The sequence below is a fragment of the Phyllostomus hastatus genome, unplaced genomic scaffold (genome assembly GCF_019186645.2).
Source record: "Phyllostomus hastatus isolate PE091 unplaced genomic scaffold, TTU_PhHast_1.1 phas_contig_196, whole genome shotgun sequence".
Classification (NCBI taxonomy): Eukaryota; Metazoa; Chordata; class Mammalia; order Chiroptera; family Phyllostomidae; genus Phyllostomus; species Phyllostomus hastatus.
In genome coordinates, this window is record NW_025333709.1 from 3,070,744 (window position 1) to 3,091,974 (window position 21,231).

Below are 21,231 nucleotides of genomic sequence, written 5' to 3' on the forward strand. Positions count from 1 at the left end.
TGGATGTGTGTGTGGGCGTCCTGTTGGGTGTATGTGGGTGTGTGTGAAAACCCCCTTGTGGTGTGGGTGTTGCAGGAGGGACCTCACAGACACGTGTGAGTCGCTGGTCCTCGTGCACGAGTGTGCTTCTCTTGTCCGAGTGGTGTGGTCCTAGCGGGTGTCTCTCGCCTTGCTGGCTGTCCCCTCCTTCCTGCTACATACTGTGTGTGTGTGTGTGTTCCTCCTCTCAACGGTTTGTTTTGTTCACCGTGCTGTCCCTGGCACCTAGAACGTGCCGGGCGCCAGGGCTCGTCCCCTATACCGGCGTTGGGTGAATGAAGGCCATGCCCCGCGTGCGAGCGTGTCTCTGGCTGGGCAGTAAATCGCGGTGTGAGCCGTGTATGCGGGGGAGGGCGGCTGAGATTTTCTGGGGTGTGTGTGTGTGTGTGTGTGTAATAGATTCAGAATATGTGCTAGTATGTTTGTGCATCTTTCACGTGTTTGTGTGGCGTAATTGTCTGGTGTGCTAGTACCGACCTGCGTGTGACTCCTGAGCGTGTGTGCACGCACGCGGCCCCCACCCCTGGCTCTGCGCGAGCCCTGCGCTCGGCCTGGGGGCGGGGAGTGGGGGTGCGGCGAGGGTACTGCGGTTCGGCTGCCCGCCCTCGGCGCTGCGGCTTGGGTACGTCACCGTCCCCCGCCCCCGCCGCCGCCCGCGCCCCCGCCCGCGCCGCGGTCCCCGCCTCTCGGTCCTTTGTAGCCGGCCGTTGCTCTCGCCGCCAGCCGCCCGGAGGCCCCGCCCCGGCCCCGCCCCTCCGCGCGCCCGCCCCGCCCCACCCCGCCCCGCCCCGGGCCGCAGTCGCGCCTGGGCCGCCGCGGGCCCGCACCCAGCGCGGAGCACGGCGCACGGCGGCGGCGAGGGCCGCGGGCGGGCGGCCGGTCTCGGACCGGTATGGCGGACCGGCGGCGCGCGTGGAACACGGAGGACGACCTGCCCGTGTACCTGGCGCGGCCGGGCAGCGCGGCGCAGACCCCGCGCCAGAAGTACGGCGGCATGTTCGCCGCGGTGGAGGGCGCCTACGAGAACAAGACCATCGACTTCGACGCGTACAGCGTGGGCCGCCGCGGCTCGGCGCGCACGCCGCGCAGTGCCGGCCGGCTGGACGCCGTCGGCCTGCCGGCACCCGGCGGCAGCGAGGACACCGCCAGCGACGTGAGCGAGCCCTCGGGCTCCGTGGTCAGCTCGCCAGGCGAGCGCGACGAGCGGCCGCCCGCGCTGCGCATCCGCTGCCCTGCGCCCCGCGACCTGCCACTCGGCCGGGACAATGGCCAGGTACCCTCGGGGCTCGCGTGGGCCGGACGGAGGGGGCGGGGCCCTCGGGGCTGCTGACAGCCGGGTCGCCCGAGGGCAGTGCCGAGGCCTGGGTGCTAGGGCAGCCGCCACCGTGCTGGGGAGAGCTACGGAAGGCCCCTCCCCCACCCCCACTCCCGCGTACGGGAGGTTCAGAGAGATTGTGCGGCTGGGTCAGGAGTGGCCAGCATAGTCCGTGAGACCGCAAAGGGTCTTTCGAGACCCAGGCCCCCTCCTCTTTTGCAAAAAGAGCTGGGTTCTGGGAGGGGAAGTAAGTTGGCTAAGCTGCCACATGGACCCTTAAAACGCGGAGACCTTTGGGGTGAATTTAACCCAGGTTTCCTCATTCTCCGCTGTATGGTAAGGGCAGCGCCGTCCCACAGTAGTCCGTTTATTTATGCACTCACTCACTAGTAACTGTAGAGCACCTACTACGTGCCAGGCTGTGGGGTAGGCTCAGTGGTGTGTCCGTAGTCACACAGTGTAAAACTGGAAGAAGCCCCACGCCTCGTGCGTCCCGCGGGAAGGATTTGGCTAAAGAGGTAGGCAGAACCGGACGCCACGAACCCCCGGCGCCGGCATCTTCAGGGGCGGCCTACCGGAGTCCCACAGCACGTCACCAGGGTGCTCGCGTCAGTGCGCTCCAGAGCGAGCCGGAGGCAGAGTGGGGATTTGAACCCGGGTCAGTAGCCTCCTCGTCTTCGAGGCCCCCTCCCCCCACAGTGGGAAAGCACCAGAATGAAGGAAGGCCAGACCCCGGGCTCTATGGCCTTCTTCCTTGAGCTGGAGGTCGCTAGGGAACCGGGGGAACATAGATGGGTGGACGGCACAGCTTTGGGATAGCCGAGTGAGGGTGAGGGTCAGGTGTCTGGAAAATGGGAGTTGGAACACCCAGGGTTGGGCGTGCTGTAGGCACAGCCCAGAAGTGGCTGTCTGAGCAACTCGGGGGTCCCAGACTGCTGGCAGGTGCGGAGGGTCCTGGCCCAGCGCCCCACCCCCACCCCAGGCCAGGTTCACTGTGAGAACTAAATAGGTAGTGAGCATCCAGTAAGCGTTGGTTGTTGAGTTGTAGTCTCATCATCATTTTATTAACCCATCTCCCCTTGAATGCTGCGGGAGGCACTCAGGGGGCCAGCCAGGGGGTGGCAGCGTTTCATTAGGACAGAAATCTGGGGGGGCTTCCTGGAGGAGAAGGGGTAGACAGGCATGTGGCTGCTAGGGGGAGACAGGCGAGTCTCCTGCCCTCCAATCCTCCTCTGCCTGAGACCTTCTGTTCCCAGGACTCGGGAACTGTCCGTGGTCCTGAACCCACGGCCCACGAAGGGGAGCTCTACATTGGGAGGGTGCCGCGGCGTGGGGGCCGGGTGAGGTGATATCGAAAGAGTCCCGCCTCCTTTTTTTCCTACCACCTCTTTTTCTCCCCGCGACACCTCGCTTCTCTGGTGGCCGGTCTCGAGTGGGATTCAGGGCCACGGCCTGAGAAGCGGGGGTCAACACCGGGTGAACCCTGGTTTCCAACCTGGCACTTGGCCCTCCCGAGCCTCGGCTTCTCCGTAGGTGAAATAGGGGTGATGTTTCCTCCAGGTCCCCGGCAAGGCGCGGCGGACGGAGTACCAGGGCGGGGAAGGTGCTTTGTGCAGAGGGGGAGGGGGGCCGTCTGGAAGCGAGTCCCGGCCGGAGCCGCGGGCAGTTTTAACCCGCGGCAGCCTCTCCCTTCCCCCGCCCCCACTCACGCCTCGCCCTCTCTCCCCTTTCTCCGCGGCTCCTCCGCCACAGGACAAAAGGCGGCGCCCCAGGCGCGCAGAGGGCTCCGGAAGCAGTCCCGGTTCCGGGCTGGGGAGCCGCGGCGGGCCTCGCCGCCGCCCTGCGGGGAGCCTTTTACTTTCCGTGGACCCAGCAGCCACGGGGCTCCGCTCTGGCTCGGGGGCAGGCCTGGAGCTCCTGCGCTTTGCGGAGCGTGCGCGCTCTCAGTCCGCCCTTAGAGCTCTTCCCTGGGCGGAGGGGGCGGGGTAGGGGGGGGTGAGGAGGAGGGGTTTCTGCGGCGCCCGCGCAGCGTTTTCCGAGGCTCAAGGCTGAGCGGAGCTTGCGGGGGCTTTGTACCCGGGAAGTCTGCTTGGGAGCAGCTGTCTGTTTGGCCAGTCGCCGGCCGGGGCCCCTCCCTCGTCACACACGTGGCCTGGTCCCGCGTCCTGGCACTCTCCTGCCCAGACCGACCCCTGCGGAGGCCCTGGTGCAGGGAACACTGAGTGGGGATGTAGGGGTGTGTGTGTGGTGGTGGTGGGGGGGGTCCTCACTTGCAATCTCCAGTCACCAGCGAGGATTTAGGACCCAGCTCAGAGCAGAGGTGAGGGAGCAAGCCTTAGACCAGGGGTTCAGGGACCTGGCTCTTTGCACCGGAGATATGTCACCTCTGCAACAGCCTCAGTTCCCTACCCGAAAGATGGGAAAAGTGTGACCCAGTGTCCCTGTAGTGCTACACTGCTTGTTTTTTGTGAACCGACAACCCCACCTCCATGCCAAGGCCCAGGCCTCGCTGGCCTCCTGTCCTGGACTGGAGGGCCGGCCTCCGGCTGGTGGGGCAAGTAAGGGCTTCCGGCGCCCCCAGCCTGCGTGGCCGTGGGGCGCTGTATCCCGTGGAGCACGCCCTCCCCCCTCTGGGAGGTGCAGACGTGGAAGTGGAAAAGATGGGTCTTTCTGCCGCCCCTGCAGGTCAGGGGTTTCCAGGCGCGGAGCAAGCTGCAGAGGTTAGCGTTTTATTCTGCCCGGAGATTTGGGGGCTTGCTGGGCCCCCCCTTTTTGTCTGCTTACCTCTGTTTTCCTCCCTTGTCATTAAATTTATCAGGCTATGCCCTGGCCTCCTGCCCACCTCTCCTGGGAGCGATTCTGGGTCGCGGCTGCCTGGGTGCCCGGGCTAGGGTCCACTTTCCACTGACAGTCCGCATGTCCCATTCCTCCTGCCTCCCAGCCTGTTCCAGCAGGTGTGGGGGCCTCGGTGCCCACGGTCTGGCCCTCCGAGCTGTCACGGTGTGCTAGGCAAGGCTGCAGTGGTGGCCTGGTGGCCTGGCATTGGAGACTCAGCTCAGCCGGGCACAGCAGGTCAGCCATTAATCAGGACCTTGTCTCTCGGGTGTCTGCTACACTCCCTCTCCAACCCCCTCCTCCCCCGAGGGAGGCTCCTGCTGAGACCTCAGGGGGCTGGCCCGGTGACGGGGGCACGGGGAGGGCGACTGGGAAGAGCTTTGCCGAGAAGCCACTGGAGATGAGTCTGAGAGAATGGCCAGGCTTTTGTCTGGGGTGGGGTGTCAGGCAGCGGGAACAGCTTGGAGGAAGGCTGGGCGTTGGGGATGGGAACGAAAGCGCTCGGTCTATTCCGGGAGTGGCGTGCGGACAAAGGGAATCTGGTAGGAGAGGCGGGAGGGGGCCGTCTCTGAGCCCGGTCCTGGCGGGCCTGGAAGGCTCCAGCAGCTTGGGCGGGTCCTGGGCACTCGCCCCCGTCCCCCCTCCCCCGCCGCCCCCAAGAAGCTGCGGCGGCGGTGCTGCCCGCAGCCTCTGCCTTTGCATCGCAAGGCTGTTTCTGGCTTTTAAAAGCACCTGCCGACCAGCCCTTCCGCAGAGCGAGAGCGAGAGCCAGAGCTAGGCCGGGGCGCAGCCAAGGGCGTGTGCTGGGGGAGGGGAGGCGGGGGCAGAGCGGCCGGAGTCGGAGTCGGAGTCGGAAGGGAAGCGCTTCCTGGTTCCAGCCGAGAGGGGCGGATCGGGCTGGGCCGCGGCGCCGCCGCCGGGAGGAGCTGTCTGTCTGCCGCGCCCTCCTCCCGCCCGCGCGCGCCCTCCTCCTCCCGCCCCCTTCCCTGGCGGAGCCGGGCGGTGCTGGCAGCCGGAGCGGCGGCGGCGGCCGAGAGCCGGGGCGGTGGGCGCGTCGCAGCCCCGGGCGCCGAGCCTGTGTCCCTCTCTTTCTTCCTCCTGCGCTTCGTCCCCGCGCCCCCCGGGAGCGGGACCTAGAGAGAGCCCGGCGGAGCGAAAGGCAGCCCCCCGGTCCACCCGCGGGCTGAGGGCGCCAGAGGGGCCATGTCTTACCAGGGCAAGAAGAGCATCCCGCACATCACCGTGAGTCTGGCCGCCCCGCCCCCCCGTCCTTTGTGGGGTGGGGGTGGTCACCGCCAGGGTTGGGATCCCCCTGGGAAGGCAGGGGCGCCCCCCGAGGCTTTCCGCGGCGCAGCGGGCGGGGCGGGGCTGGTCTCGAATTGCGGCCCCCCTCCCCCAGCCTCTGGGGACAATTGAGAGGGGGGGGAGCCCCGCATGATGGGGCGGGGCTGGAGCCTCTGGTCCCTGGGCTTGCCGCCCCCTCCCCCCCCAGGGGATGTGCCAGCAGCTAGAGGCTGGCGTGGCCTGGAGGATGCGGAGCCGAACAAAAGAGGGAGGGAGGGGCGCGGGTCCGGACCCCCTCCCCCTGCCCTGGAGCCCAGCCTCACGCCCGTGGCGGCCTCCCGTGCTGGCACCTCGCCACCCACCGAGTTTCTTCCGTGACAGAGAGGAAAGCGATGAGCCGCCCGCTCCCACTCTCTGCCCATACTGTCCGGGTGGCAGTCCGGACCGGAGACCGCGCCATGATGGGCGGCCCCGCCCATCCCTCACCGCTGCTAAAAACACTCTCACCTGCGTAGGGGGGGGAGGCGCGGCCCCGGAAGGGTTAACACTGCGGCCCCGGATGGAAGAGGGGGCTGAGCTGTCGCCGGGTCCCAGGGTGTGGCCGGAAACAAAGAATCCCTCCTCTCCACGCTTTGTCTCTGGGTGGGGAGCTGAGGGCCTGGTCTCAGGAGAAACCTGGCGGCGACCCCGTGGCCTGCCTGGCACCACGGTGGCACCAAATGGATCCTGAGGGCTGTGGGCCCCTGGGGCTCCGGCAGCAGGCGCCAGAGCAGCCAGGTGCTGGGTGGGGGGTGGGACTCTGGGCAGGATGGAGCGCTCCAGGGTGACGCCCCACCCGAGGCCTGCCTGCGGACAGGGGGGCCCAGCGTCCTCATTTACCCAGAATCCTGGGCCAGGGGCGGCCCCCAGACACCTGCCAGAGGGCAGCCGTGGATAGGAGGGGAAGCTGGCTCTTCCCACTCGCCTGCCCAGCCCAGCGTGCTGCAAACCTTGTTTTACCGAACCCTCTCAAGAGGTCCTTTGAGGGAGGCGTCATTCTCATGAAGCTCCCGGAGGCCACAGCACGGGCTGGGGACGCAGGGGAGAGGAAGGCTGGCAGGGAACGGGCCTCCTGCCCGCCCAGCCCTGCCCCACATTCTGCCCGACTCCGGGCTGAACGCTCCCGAAGGAATTCCCTCCTGGGCCCAGTGTCGGGTCTTGCCAGCAGAGCTGTGCCCAGTTCCCCTCCAGAGGTGTGGCTCCTGAGGGGGGGATGACCCCTGACCCGTCCTTCACCCCTGCCCTCTGAGACAGGGCGGTGTTGGAGACCGTCGCCCTCACAGTGCAGCTGGCTGGGGGTCGACGAGGGTGGGGGGTGGGGGGGTGCCTGCTGCGGGCTCCGCCGGCCAAGTGGCAGCAAAGTCTGGGACGTTCGAATGGGCGGGTCCTTTTCTTGGGACTTCCCAACCCTAGCCCCCTGGGGAACTGAGGCAGGTGATGGGACGGGGTTGGGGGGGGCACAGTGACTGATAAGTTAGGAACCCTGGGTGCCCTTGTGGCTGTGGCCCGTGGCAGGTCTGTGCCCCTCGCAAGACCCCCCGTGTCTGAGAAGGAAGTTGAGAGAGAAGGTCTCCAAGGCAGGCCTGGGGGAGTGGCGCTCCTCTGTCTGGGTCCCAGTCTGCGAGGCAGTGGTGGTCTCCCGCCGTCCCACTGCGACCCCCTGGAGTGGACCCGGACAGGCCACCCTTGGGTCTCTGGTGATCTGGGTGGGCGTCTCCACTCTGTGGCCTCTCTGGGCCTTCACACCCTGACACCAAAGTGGGCGTAACCCTGGCCACTTCGCAGGACCCTGGGGCGTCCGTGAAGACCCTGGCCGAGCGCTCAGTGGGTGCTGGGCACACAGTAGGGCTTCGGAACTGCTGGCTGGCCCTGCCGCTTTAGTCCTTTGTGCAAGCGGTGGTCGGCCTGTGTGCAAAGGGGAGTCCCGACGAGGGGGTCCCGCAGCGTCAGTAGCCCGGGGAGAAGAGGTGCTGGCGGGCACGTTGCCTCCCGCGGCAGGGGCCCTGGACGAGGCATTTGTGCTTCACTGGCCCTCGTGGCCCAGCCCAGCCAGAAAGGCCTGCAGTTCCAAGGACAAACCTCAAAGCAGAGAGGATGGCCCTGGCTGGGGCTCCTGCCCAGGACCCTCTGCTCCTCGGGACCTGTTGCCCACGGTGTACGTGCTGTGTTGGGTGCAACAGCACCACTAAGTGGGTGGGCGAGGCTTGCGCTTTCCAGATGCGGCCCCCTTCCTCTGGTGGGCAGCTCGCATTTGGTGAGTGGTTGTGACTAAAGCCACACATGCAAGGTCTGTGTCGGGCAGGTGCTGAGTGTCAGGGAAGGCGGCAAGGGCGTGGCCTTGACCTCAGCTTCCCAGGGTGCAGCCGAGACCGAGATTTCAGCCCGAAACCACAACAAAGGGTGGGAAATGTTGTAGGAGGTGCACAGGAGGCCGGAGGAGACACAGCAGGGACACCTGAGGGGTGGGGACGGAAGCAGGGAGGAGGGGTCCCAGCCTGTTGGGGAAACGGCAGGAAAGCCAGCCTGTGGGAGCCCAGCCTGTGCTTCCAAGCACAGCCTCTCGTGCAGTGAGAGCAGACGCCGGAGACGGCTGTGGTGTCTGTGGTGTCGGCAGCCAGGGGCTCGAAACGGGACCAAGACTCGAGGCTGAGCTGCATCCTCAAGGCCCGCCTGCGGGGTGTGGGGCCACTCTGGGCCCCCCGAGCCTCAGCCTTCTCGTCTGAACACCGGGGACAAGGTCCCAGCTCTGCCGGAGCGTTTGGAGATGGGACAGTGGACACTTGGACAGAGGAGGACAGGGGACGCCCAGGCGGGGCGCAGTGTGGACACAGACGGGGGGGGGGGGCGGCAGCTGCATGGCCAGGCACTCTGCTCGTGTGCACCCCGATCCTGGCGCCTTCTCTCCCTTTCCCACCGCGGCCCGTTTCTGAGATGGCGCGGCAGCCTGCCAGAAGGGAGGGAAAAGCAGAAGCTCTGAGCATCAACCTCCAAGGTCTGCTTAAAATATTTATCAGGTTCTGTTTCACGTGTGGCTTTTTAAAAAATTAATGGCCTGGCTGGGGAGTCGCTAGCAAGGGCCGTTTCTGGTGCCCAGCGCTGCGGTTAAGCGGGTCGCATTCTGGGCGTGGCTCTGGGCGAACAAAGGCTCATGGCCTCCTGGCCCTGCGGACGCTCCTGGCCCCACGGAGCCGCCCCAGGCGAGGCTGCCCGGTTGTTGGCTGGGGGACAGGAGTGTCTGCGCGGTGGCAGAGAATTATGATGATGACAAACGAAAACTGCATGAGGACCGACCACGGGCGATGTTGCAGAGCGTTCTGGCATGGAGCAGGGATTCCGCAGCCTCTCGCTTGGTGGGTTCCCAGGGTGGCCCTGGGAGGCAGCCTGGACGCACTGTTCTCGTTTTCTGAAAGGTAAACTGAGGCTCGCAGAGACTCAGGGGCACAGAAAGGTTCTTGCCGTGTCCCGTGGGGGAGCGAAGAGCTCAGAGTCGCGCAGGGAGGGCAGGTGGGCTGGCCCGCCTGCTGAGAAAATCGCTTTCTGAGTTGAAATCTGTGTGTGTGTGTGTGTTAAAATGCGCTTCAGTGTGTGCAGGTGTTTGTATAGTTGAGTGTCTGAGTGTATACGTGTGGCTGTACGGTGTGTAAGTGTGTGTGTGGGTGGGGGTGCGTTGACACCAGAGAGCAGAGGTGAGCGGGGAAGACAGATCAGTAAGAGTCACGTCCGAGGGAAGTCGTTACACCGACGGGCACACGTGTGAACACCGTGAGCGCCTGTCACGCTTCCGAGGGGGGCGCTCGGCCTGTCTGTCTGTGCCTGTCCCCCGTATTCCCCCGCCTTCGTACCCCGAGGAGCTGCGGCGTCTTCTGTGATCTGCCAGGCGCAGTGGAGTCAGATGGGGTGGGGGTGCAGGCCCGGGCCAGACCCGGAGGTTAGGGACCCGGGCACGAGAAGACGGGAAAATGCAAGACGGTCATCACCAGCCGGCCCCCGTGCTGCGAGCACAGTGGGGTGTTGAAGAAAAAAAAATCCCCAGCAGGCGCACTGCTAAATTTTGATCCGCATTTTAAAGTGTTGGCCACAACCACCTCCAGAAATCGTTCTAGTAACATCTGTGAGCTGGAGCCCTGAGCGCTCCCAAGCAGAATGGTGTCCAGTGGAGTCTGTTTTTGTGTGTGTGTGAGTGAAAGACAGCCCGTGGGAAGGGCGTGTCAGTGCACCTGGCTGCCTGGGCGCAGACGAGTCAGGGCCGTGGACAGCGCCGTGGTGCTGAAGAGCAAGCAGGTGCCGCCGGGGAGCTTTTAGTAAAGGCCCCTGGGGCCAGACGCAGTCACACGGTAGTGGGGCTGGCGTGGTGACAATCGCTGGCTTATTGGGTGGTGTTGCAGGTCTTCGGTCCCTTTAAGAAAGCTGCAGACTTTTGCAGCACAGTCGCCCCCTCGCCTGCAGGGCGCGGGCCCCAGGACCTCCTGCAGAGAGGCCCAAAGCCTCGGCAGTGCTGGGCCCTGGGGGTCCTGCGTTTTACCCCGCACACGCGTGCGCACATGCTCACGGTTTCTCTCTGCCGTGTCCAAGTCGCCAGCGTCACTACTCTCGTGCTCCGGGGCCGCTGTTCAGTGAAATAAGCGTGACTTGAACACAAGCACGGAGACACCACAGCTGATAACGGAGACAGCCACCTAGTGACTAGCGGTGGGTGGTGTGTGTGGTGTGGAGACACTGGGCAGGGACAGTTTGCATCCCAGGTGGGGTGCAGTGGGATAGCATCCCGCTACTTGGAAGGGCGCACGATTTAAAACTTATGAATTGCTTATTTCTAAGCGTCTCGGTTTAAGACTTTCCGACTGCAGGCGACCACGGGGCCGCTGCAACCTCAGGAGGTGGGAGCGTGAATAAGGGGCGGGGCTGGCTCTCTCTGTGAGCACGTCCTGTCGGAGAAAGGTTGAGGTTGCACCGCCCTAGAGAGAGGCAACGACCAGGCGGTACCTTTGCTCCGAGATGTGACGACTCTGAATGGGCACTGGTGGCTCGGGACACGGCGTGGGGTCTGGGATGCTTCATGGAGTGGCCGGTCTGGACAATACGTGGCTGACGGGAGGGGTTGCTGGCTGCAGGCATGGGAGGGTGCAGCCCCCGGTCCTGCCCTCGGCCTGGGCCCCAGGCCCCTGGAAGGTTCTCCCCGACCAGGCTCACGCCCTTTGCCCTGGTAGGAGCCATGCCTGTCCCCTCCTGGAGCTGGAGCTGGGCGTGCCCCCACTTCGTCACCTTTGGCGTGTGCACTTGACTGGGAGCGCTTGGAGGGCCGGGCGATGTCTGGTTCTCCGTGGCGTGTCCCCAGGCGCACGCTTGGCTCATAGCAGGGACTCCTCCACACGGGCCGAGTGGGTGAATGAAGACCCGGATGGCCCACTGCTCCTCCGCTCACTGGGGTTCCAGTCACTCCCGAGTCTGACTGCCCTAACAAACGTGCTTCCCATAAACTCAGCGTGTGGGTGGTTTCCACCCAGGAGGAGAGGAGGGCGGCGTGGGGGGTTTTCCGAGCTGACACAGAGCCTCCTGGTGCTGCTTGGGCCGTGGGAGTAGGGTGGGTCTGATTTATTTATGGGCGTCTCTGCCTTCACCCCGAGAAGTGAGCTTCTACAGTGAGAGTCTCCCGTGCGGTTGCACCATTGCCGAGCGCGTCTCCCCGGGACCTTCGCCGAGTAACTGCCCGGCGCCAGGACTGGGAGTCCAGTCCACGGCGGACTCAGCGGACCTGCTGCGGAGATGCATGCATGGAGCACGCAGATGGCTGTTTGGGGGAGACTTCGGGTTTGCCCCCAAACTGTGCTGCGGTACTTCTCATCACACCGTGTTTGTAGCCCTTCAGGTCTCAGCAAATACGCGATTTATGCACCCTCGAAGTTGGAAGGAAATGTTTAAATTACATATTTCTTTCTATCTGTGCATTTAAGGAAGCAGAAAAGTGTCCTTTGCTCCCACTCCGTTCCAGTCTCCCCTCTTGTGTGGGAATTCCAGTTCCAAACCCTTGTGCATCCCTCCAGTGACGGGGAGGTCACCACTTTACACACCGCGGGCTGCCTTTGTCTCGGAGCCTGGCTGCTGGAAAACCCTTCTGCAGAGTGTGCCCTTTGCCCCCCCTCTGCCCTCGGGTTCCCACGGGTTCCTTCCTCTTCCCCGCCGGTGTTTCCAGAGGCCCCGGAAGACATTCCCCGTGACCTGGGGCCTCCTCTTTGGCAAAACGGCCCCGGTTCTTTATTCCTTGTCTAGCACAGCTTCCAGGTACAGTGTTTGGACTTTTTTTCCCATTATTTTTCTTTTCCTTTTTTTTCCCCCACATCCTTGGTTTCTGGGCATGCGGGACAAAATGGACCCAAATGAAACCCAAATGAAATCCTGGGCACCTTTTAAACTGATGTAAAAATGTTGCAGCTGGTGGAAGCAACGGAAACTTCCAGACACAGACACACGGCACCAAACCTTGGGTTTTGTAGGCCCCGAACACCAGTTCAGTGTATCAGAAGCTTTTACATTATCTTAATGAACCCTGCGAGGTCGGTGCTTTCGTTAGCTGCGCTGACAGGCGAGGAAACCGAGGCTCACGGCGGCTGGGCGTGTGGCACAGCCACCCGGCTGGGGGGCTGCCCTGTGGGGCTGAGGCGGCGTCGCTGGTGGGAAGGGCCTCACGGTCTCGGGAAAAACGAGCTGGCAGACGAAGCCTCATGAAGTCGGGATGCAGTGCTCCCCCCCACCCCGGGGGTGCCAGCCTCCTGCTGTGGGGGCTCCAGGGGGCAGCAGCAAGTTCCCAGAGCCGAGACACTGTGCCTGAGAGGGTGGGCTGGAAAGCAGGGGGCTCAGCGGGTGTGGCAGGTCGTCCGGGCAACCACCGGAAGGCCTGGGAAGGCCCCGGGGCTGGGAAGTGCGGTTTAGGGAGCCAGCAGTCAGATTCATTTAGGGAGCCAGCAGTCGGATTCGGTGGCACCAGCCCAGGGGAGGGGAGCAGCCCGGCCTGGAAGGGCCGAGAGATTGTACTTGGTCCCGCATATGAGGATGAGCTGGAGGGTGCGGGCGGGTTTCAGGAGAGGCCTGACCTGTGGGGTGTGTGTGTGTCAGAAAGGTCACTGGCTGTCCTGTGGGGGGAGGGGCTTGTCTGGGGTGTGAGAGGTCAGGGAGACGTTGAAGGTGGCAGTGGTGTTTGGAGGCCACCTGCCCCCCAGGTTGCAGGGACACTAAAGGGTCAGGGCTGCCCCGGGAGCGGTCCACGTGCTAACTCATTTAACTTCCAGAGCGGCCCCCTGCGCTGCCGAGGGGAGAGACTGGAGCACAGAGAGGCGGACTCGCCAGAGCCACAGGGGTAGTAAGGGGGGGCCAGATGAGAGCTCAGGCAGCCCGCCCCCACCCCGTCCTTAACCGGCAGACCCAGTGAGACAACGGGGTGGAAGCACCTGGCTCCCGGGGGCATGTTCCCTGTTTACTCCGTGAATGGGCCGCGCAGTTAACCTCTCACCTCTGGACAGCCCTTTGCAACGTCCAGAGTCCTTTAACCCGCCCTCCTGCCTTTTGCAGCAATCCCAGCAGGAGGGAAGGCAGCCAGGCGGCTGAATAGATACGTAGCGTCTGTTCTCACTTGTCCCCGCTTTGCAGAGGGTGGGACTGAGGCGCAGATGTGCTAAGCAGGGGCAGCGAGGGGAACACCAGGAGGCACTGGGCTGTCCCTTGGTAGGGACCCAGTGGCACTGGGTTCTCGTGTGTCTCCACCACCTCCTGGCCGTGTGCCTTGAGCAAACGACTTCACGTCTCTGAGTTTTCTCACTTGTAGCCATCATACCCACTCCTTACAGGGATTTAAGAATGACCCTGGCCAGTGTGGCTCAGTGGGCATTGTCCTGCAAAGCTGAAGGTGGCCGGTTCGATTCCCAGTCAGGGCATATGCCTGGGCTGCAGGTTTGGTCCCCAGTTGGGGCATGTTTGAGAGCCAATCAATCAATGTTTTTTTCTCTCTCTCTCTCCCTCCCTTTCCTTCTCTCTAAAAATAAATAGACAAATATATACATAAATAAAATCTTTAAAAAGAACTATCTTTTTTTTTAAAAAAGGGGGGACTCAGAACTGGAACTGGACACTGGTGTAAGGCAGCGCTGACACTGGGCGCTCAGGAATGTAATTTGCCCAGCAGAGGCCCTGGGTGTCTGTTCAGATTGCTCTGCACAAGGGGAGATGAGGAGACACAGGTGGGTGTCGACGTAGAGGCAGGTGCAGCTGGTGCCCCTGCTGCAGGTGACCTAAGGGCCCCGCCCACTCCTGGGGTCCCCGTAGAGGTCCAGGTACCATGGGGCCGAGGTCTCACTGTCGTCACGGCAGTTGTCGTAGGAACGCACCCAGGCTCACAGAAAAGGCCAGCAGCCCTTGGGTATTGCCTGTGTTTCTGATTCAGGAAGGAGGAAGATGCCACCGTGACCCCTGCCCGTGCGAGTGGGTTGCAGATGTGTGTTGAGTAGATTCGGTGTCGGGCCCGTTGTGACTTTTCTGGGCTGTTCTCCGGCAAAGTGTGGCCAAGGGCCTCCGGCTGACAGGCCGTCCCTGGGGCAGCGTCAGGGGCAGTGGGCTGGTTTTCTGTGTGTGAGTCCCAGGAGTGTGCTGCGGGGGCAGGGGGTGGGCAGTGAGAAGGGGAACCCGGCAGGCAGGGGGCTCCGGCTGTTAGAGGTGGTGACTGAGTCGTGGAATCAGGTAGTGTGAGACCTGAACAGGGATCGCGGTGGCTGCCACCTTGGGCCCAGGGTCCTGATGGTGTGTCGGCTGTCTGTGATGGCAGTAATGCCCCACGACAGACAACCCTGTAACTCTGGCTTCTGCCACCAAATACGACTTATGGCTGCAGGTCTGTGGGTGACAGAGGGCTATTAGTGGGGCTTGGCTGGATTTGTCTTCAGGCTTCTGTCCGGGCCTGGGTCAGGTGTGCTCCTTCTTTCTTCTTCTGGAACTCAGACTGAAGGAGGCGCCGTTTCTTGGGTCCTGCTGTCTTTGTGGCAGAAGATAGAAGCGAGCGCCTCACAGTTCTCTCCTCTGGGCTCTGGGGAGCCCGAGCTGAAACTGCCTGCCTGTTAGAGGTGAGCCCAGAAGGGAGTGGTCACGCCCACTCTCGTGCTATTGGTCAGAGCAGGTGGGGGCGTGGTTTGAGGGCAGGAAGAGTTGTGGAACATGCATGGGACCCACGCAGTCCACCAGCAGGTGCATGCCCACATTATTAGGGTGTTTGTCAATAACATAAACTCCTACCCCCACCCTCGCCTCCCCCGTCTAGATCTGGGGAATGAAAATCTGGACAGAAGCGCCCGGACTGGAACTTTCGGCAGGGTCAGCCGTTCTGGGAGCCGTGCCTGCTCCAGCGGGGGTCGCCCCCGCCCCCTCCTGTTGCATTCTGGAGTCGCACACCTGAGCTCGCCATCAGCAGCTTGTAGGGCTTGGAGGGTTAACGGCCTTCCAGACCCACCCTGACGTCTCCTTCGTCTTCATGGAAAGCATCCCCACCGGCATTCAGTGTCTGGGTCAGCCCATTCCTGCCCACACCGGGGCTTCCCGATCCTCTGGAAGCTCAGCGCCACGACTGCCCTCTGCAAAGTTAGGGGTTCTTCGTCTTTCCAGAAACGACTGGCCACCTGGTTACTCCGCGCCCCCTCCCACTGACGGATCGGGCTGCCCCATCTGACTCTGTGCGCCTCAGCAGCCCGGCCGTCACTGCCTCGCCAGCGTGAAGACCAGCCGCTGAGACCCCTGTATGAGCCCCAGATGCCAGCCTCTGCATCAGGGAGGCCTCGTGGGAGAGGGGGCGGAGGGGGCGCGTGCCCTCCCCCCGCTTTCCTGGGGCGGGAGAATTGAGGGATTGGAGGAGTGGCACTAAGTGTTGTCAGGTCTCGGAGCCACCTCCAGGCATTCTGAGATGTAAGCCTTGGTTGCTTTGGTTCTGCGGGGTTGCAGAGACTACAGATATGCTGGTGGGTCGAGAAAGAAAAGGGTGAAGATGAGGAGGAGGGAGAGGGAACCTCCGGGAACCTCGGTGTCCTGGGGTTGGAGAAACCGCGCAGTCCTGGTGCCCCGCGGCGTTTCAGCACCGCGGACAGCGCCACACACCCCTTCCGTTTTTCATCTACTCAGAACCTGGAACTTTCGGAACCCCGCGTCTGGGTCTATACTGTTTGTTTTCCTGGGGTGTCCCCCTTCTCCTCCCGTTTCCAGCTTCGTGGACCGCTCATTTGTCAGAGCCCAGCTCAGACGCCCCTCCCTGGTGACGCAGCCTCTGTCTTTCCCTGTCATCTCTGTAACCTGCCTTTGGTTCTGGGCCGCTTCTCCCATAGCCACGGTTGCTAGCCAGTGATTTGGGGGCAGGGGTTGGTTTGATGAGGAAAGCACCTCCTTTCTCCTGACACTCCCCAGACCTCAACAGACTTTTTACTCATCTGTCTCTGGTGGGGGTGACAGGTTTTATTCCCACCACGCCATGGGGGGAAGAGAATTTAGGGACAGACCCAGATGCGAGGATGGCAGTGTGGCCCGGACTGCCCCTCCGGGCGGCGGCTGGCTGTTGCTGCTTTTGCTGCTGTGTGGGTAGGAACGCCTGGAGTTGTCAGGCAGATTTTTGTAAGCCGTGCCCAACGAAATACCCAGTGTCCGTGAAGAGAGCGAGGCGTCCGCCCGCCCCAGCTCTGTCCACCCTGTGGGGGCTTGGAGGGAGATGACAGCAGGCCTGGAGAAGGAGCAGTGTCCCCTCCCCTGGGCCCCTCCTCCCGGCTCACAGGGCAGCTGGTGGGGGAGACCTGGGGCCTGCCGGGGCCCCGAGGGGGCAGAGGGCGCCCGGGTTGGGGGCCTGTCAGCACCCACGGCCTCTGTGCCGGGGCAGTGGGCCTGCTCCCGGGGAGTTTTACAAGCAGAAAAGAGAGGACTCTGATTTGTCAGGCCACGTTCCTACTTCTTTCTCTTTGCTCCCTCCCTCCTTCCCTCCCTCGCTCCCTCCTTCCCTCCCTCTCTCCCGTTCTCCCTCCCTCTCTCCCTCTCTTGCACTTTTTCATCTCTACAATTTTTGTATCACTCTCCTTCCCACTCTCTTTTCAGATGTTCTCTTTCTTTCCCCTCCCTCTTCCTTCGCCTTCTGTCCGCCACCACCCTCTCCTCCTGCTCAGCACATGTTTGCTGAACGGCGGGCGGGCCGGCCGGCGGGTCCCCGGGGAAATGGCAGGGAACCGCACGGGGCTCTCCTGGCCACAAAGGGTGTGCAGCCCCGGGGAGGGAGGGGGTCACGCGAGCACGGCCCTGTGTGCAGTGTGATGGGAGGAGAGCGTGCAGGGGGCCGTGGGGACGCGCCCCACACTCCCTGCGGGGGGAGAGTCAGTTACTACCAGAGAGATCTCTTCACCCCAGAGCCACCACCCTATCCAAGTTCTGGTGCTTTGCTTTTGCAGCTAACGTTTTGTTGCGCACCGCTATTGGTGGTTCTTGGACATCCCGGGGAAGTAGTAGTTCAGCACCCAAAGGATGCCCCTCCAGTGGTGTGGCATTACGAGTGTCACTGATTCGGGGTCCCATTTCCCTGTACAATCCCTTGCCCTCGCTCAGGATGTTTTCCTGAGGACAGATGCCCAGCCCCACCTTTCCGGTCCAGCCCTGAACAGTTTTGAGGCCCTTGCTACATTTGGCGGCGCACTTGACTGGCAGGTGTTTTTACTGCCGAGTCCCAGCGTGGAGGCCAGTGTAAAGAGGGCAACCGTCCCGGCTTCTGCCTCTGCCCGGTGCTCGCCTGGCATCTTCGTTCAGAAGCTTCCATGTGTCTGCGTTCCTCTCGGGTGAAAACCCTCTGTCCCGCGGCCACCAGCCCCGACGCGCTCTCCTGCCGCGGCGCGAGAGTCCCTGAGCACCCCCGTGAGCTGGCTCGGGCTGACCTCCCCAGGTCCCCCGCCGAGGCCCTAGGTCAGCTGGAGGAGACCGCTCAGAGACCCCCGAGCCGGCCAGGCGCCTTCCGTCCCCCACGCCTCTCTCCTCTCGTCGCGTCCTCTGGTCTCCTTCTGTGCGGGGCTAGCTCCTTCCTACCCGTTCTCCAAGCTCAGCGTAAGCTCATCCCCCTGGGAGGGCTCCTGCCCATCGCTGCCAGCCCTCCCCGCACTGGCTGCAGAGGCTGGGGTGTGCCTCAGTCTCCCCCACTGGCCCGAGAGCCCCTCCAGGGTGAGAACTTGAGAACTGTTTCTCCCCCCCACCCCACATGCCTTTCTTAAACACATACCTGTCGAGTGTACTTCCTGCTGCGGAAAACGGCAAAGGGTGAAGAGTGTGCACCTGGACGTGTGCCGGGCACCTGACACCCCAGGGACTTCTCCCAGCAGCCCCATGAGGCAGGGCCACCTGTCCCCATTCTGTGGACGCGGTCACGGAGGCCAGCCAGGGACTGGAGCCTGCATCCATCCGTCCGACTCTGGATGCTTTGCTGTCACACAGAGCCGATGCAAGGACAAGAGTCACTCTGATCTCAGTTCTCTTTAGGTCCCTGCGGTCGCGGTGGGAGGAGCTGGCAGGCCGTGGCATGCCCTCGCCGTGAGGTTTTTGTGGAATTTTTAGGGAGCTATTTCACTTTCTTCAAAGTCCGTCACAGTGGTTTTTGTACACAGCTCGTCATGGATCACATATGTTGCTTATTCTGCGCGGTGGTCTGTGAGGGGAGGGTGTTCTTCTTCTTTTAAATGTGTGGCTGCTGTCAAATTCTTAACATTCTCTGTCTCGTAAAGTTGACCCTTGCTGGTGTACAGTTCTGTGCATTTTTACACTTGCCTTTCCTGCACGAGGAGAAGGAGCTCTAGGCACGGCCAGGAGGCTCAGTGGGTTAGAGCGTCGCCCCCCTACGCCAAGGTTGTGGGTTCGGTCCCCGGTCAGGGCACATGCAAGAATCAACTCATGAGTGCATGAGTGCAACAATGAAGTGGTTTCTCTCTCTCTCTCTTTTTGCCTTCCTCTGTCTAAAATCAATGATTTTTTTAAAAGACAGAAAGAAAGAAAAGAGAAAAGGGGCGCTGGAGAGGGAGGCCCTTGGATCACGGACCCCGGGTTTTTCCTGAACGGAATCTGACTGTGGGCCGCTGTGGGCCCCGGGGTTTGGAAACGCCGTGAGACGTGACGGAAGCGTGTTGGGTGGAGCAGCCGCTGGAGAGGAAGTCAGGAAACCTGGGGTCTGACCCGCGCCCTCGCTGGCTGTGTGAACTTGGGTGGCCACCCCGACCCGGAGCCCCGTTTCCCCCTGAGGTCAGATCGGGGCTGACGGGCCGAGAGGCGTGTTCCGTGCCCACAGCGGCGTCTGTCTCCAACACGCGTGTCCTAAGGTGTCTTCTGCGGAGAAGTCTCGTCAGATTTCCCAAGAAACACAAGGGTCTGCGCTTGGAAAAGATGCAGACTCGGTGCCCCTCGTGAGTGTGCGCCTCGCACGCCGGGAGAGCAAAGGGTCTGGGGTTGCCCTCACGAAGACAGTCTCGCTCCCGTTTTACCCAGAATTTTCCAAACTCACCACACCTGGGAATCCCCTTAGGGGACAGTATCCACCAGGACCCCTGCGACCTCAGGTCCCAAGGCACATGGCTTGTGCCAGTTAAAAGGCACAGGCACTACTGATTTTAAGAAAGATAATAAGGAGAGAGTCACATCAGCTCTTGCCTTACTAGGGGCTTATTTTCTCAAGAGACATGCCGGCCCCCGAGAGGGCCGGGAGTGTGGACCCGTCTGCAGGAGCTGCGCCCGGTGTCGGGTGGTAGTTGGGGAGGGGGCGGACTTGAACACAAGCTCCACCATCTGGCTCTGGGAAGAGCGGAGCGGGGTGGGGCTGATCTTCTGGCTCATGGCACATTTAATACCATGTTTCTGGCTGAGCCCGGAACCCCTCATTAAACGTGACAAGGCAGACAGCTGCCTGCGGGAGGCCGCGTCCCGGAAGCCGCCCACCCACTGGCGGCTGGTGGCTCCCAGCTCCCGGTTCTCTGGTGCTGGGGGGTCTGCACTCCGGCTGTCTCGGCTTCTGGGTGTGCACAGCCTGCCCCTCCCCTTCCCTTTGGCCCTGGAGCGCCTCCCGGGGGGGTGTCGTCTGGGGAGGGGGGGTGAGCACACCTAGGCTGGCCTCTGTCTGAGGGATAAGAGGCAGGTGTTGAGCTTCTACCTCCTTCCTCCAGAGAGCCTCCTGCTGGGGAACAGGACATGCTGGTTCATAGCTCTCTTTGAATCATAGCTTATAGTTCTTTGTCTCACTGCTGTGGTGGCTTTTCTCTCCGTCTTCACCCATGCATCCTTCAAGGCATCCATCCATCTACTCATCCACTCATCTATCCATCCATCCATTTACTGGTCCATCCACTCACCTACCCATCCATCCATCGATCCATCCATCTATCCATCCACTCATCCACTCATCCATCCATCCATCCATTTACTGGTCCATCCACTCACCTACCCACCCAGTCATCCATCCATCCATCCATCCATCCATCCCTTTATGCAGCCAGGCAGCCAGCCAGCCACTCTTTCATCCATCCACCCACCCATTCACCCACGCACCCAGCCAGCAAGCCAGGCTGTGTCCAAGGTATAGGAGATGCAGCTGTGAATAAAATAGACGAAATCTCTGCCCCATGGAGCCGACAGCCTCGTAAGGACAACTGCAGAGCGCAACTCTAGGTGGCGCCATCCATCCGTCCGCATGTCTGTGGTTGGTCCCCTGGGAGTTGTGCTTGGCTCCTCCAGGGGGTGACACGTGGCAACTTTGGTGTCAGTCACACTTCAGGCAAACATGTAAACATGTAGTATGTCAGACGTAGTGTAGGAGGTGCTGCGTGAGCAGAAGCGGGGGGAAAGGCTGGGGGGCTGCTGGCCCCCGGGCAGGGGTGCATGGCATTCCAAGCAGGCAGCCCTGGGGGAGGGCTCTCAGCCAGGGACCCTGAGCAGGCGAGACGGTGACCTCTCCTGAGATCGCGAGCCTCCCGATCAGGTCGGGCCTTGCTTACCTTAGTTACGCCATGTGTTACCTTTGCAAAATATGGGAGTGATTTTCGTGGAAAGCTCAAAGGAAAAGAGTCCCCGGCCTCCCCCCAGTGACACTGGACCCTTTGCTTGGCTCCGCAGAGCGACCGGCTGCTCATCAAAGGCGGGCGCGTCATCAACGACGACCAGTCCTTCTACGCCGATGTCTACCTGGAGGACGGACTCATCAAGTGGGTTCGCCCAGCGGGCCTTCCGGGAAGCCGTCTCTCGGGGCGGGCTGACCTGTGGAGGGCATGGAGCGGGCGGGGGGGCCCTGGCCCAGAATCGCTGTGCTGGGTTCCCGCCAACACGAGGGAGGGAGGGGGACGTGGGGGAGGTTTAGTTTACACTGCGGGTGGAAGAGGAAGGGACCTGCGTTTCCGGAGAGCCCCCAGCCCTGGGCCCGGGGCTCGGCCACCGCCCTCCTGCGGGCCGTCAGGCTCACACAGCGGCTGTGACGCATGCGCCAGTGTCCCTCCTGCTCTGTCGCGTGGGAGTGGCGGGCAGGAGGCGAAATCTCTCCCCGTGTCACGGAGCCAGTAGTTTGGGGCAGCGCGTGGATTCCAGCCTCGCGCACTTGCCCAGATTCACAGCCCCTTCTCCCTCCTGCCCGGAATTTCCAGACCTGGGCCGAGGGGCCCGGGAGCGCGAGGAGCTCACGGACAGAGCCTTGGCACTTAAAGGAA

The 21,231-nt window shown here is 62.7% G+C and overlaps 1 protein-coding gene across 2 annotated transcripts in view; it reads left to right on the forward strand.

Moving 5' to 3' along the window:
* The first annotated feature begins 925 nt into the window (after positions 1-925).
* Positions 926-21,231, forward strand: part of CRMP1 (collapsin response mediator protein 1) — a 46,824-nt gene continuing 26,518 nt past the window's right edge. Inside the window, exons 1-2 of one of the 2 annotated variants that reach the window (XM_045834031.1) lie at positions 926-1,312; positions 20,648-20,736. In XM_045834031.1, coding sequence (XP_045689987.1) covers positions 932-1,312; positions 20,648-20,736 — 470 coding nt within the window. In that variant the 5' untranslated portion in view covers positions 926-931. Of the gene's footprint in view, positions 1,313-5,225; positions 5,432-20,647; positions 20,737-21,231 lie in introns of those variants that run through there. The other variant, XM_045834032.1, reaches the window with a different exon arrangement.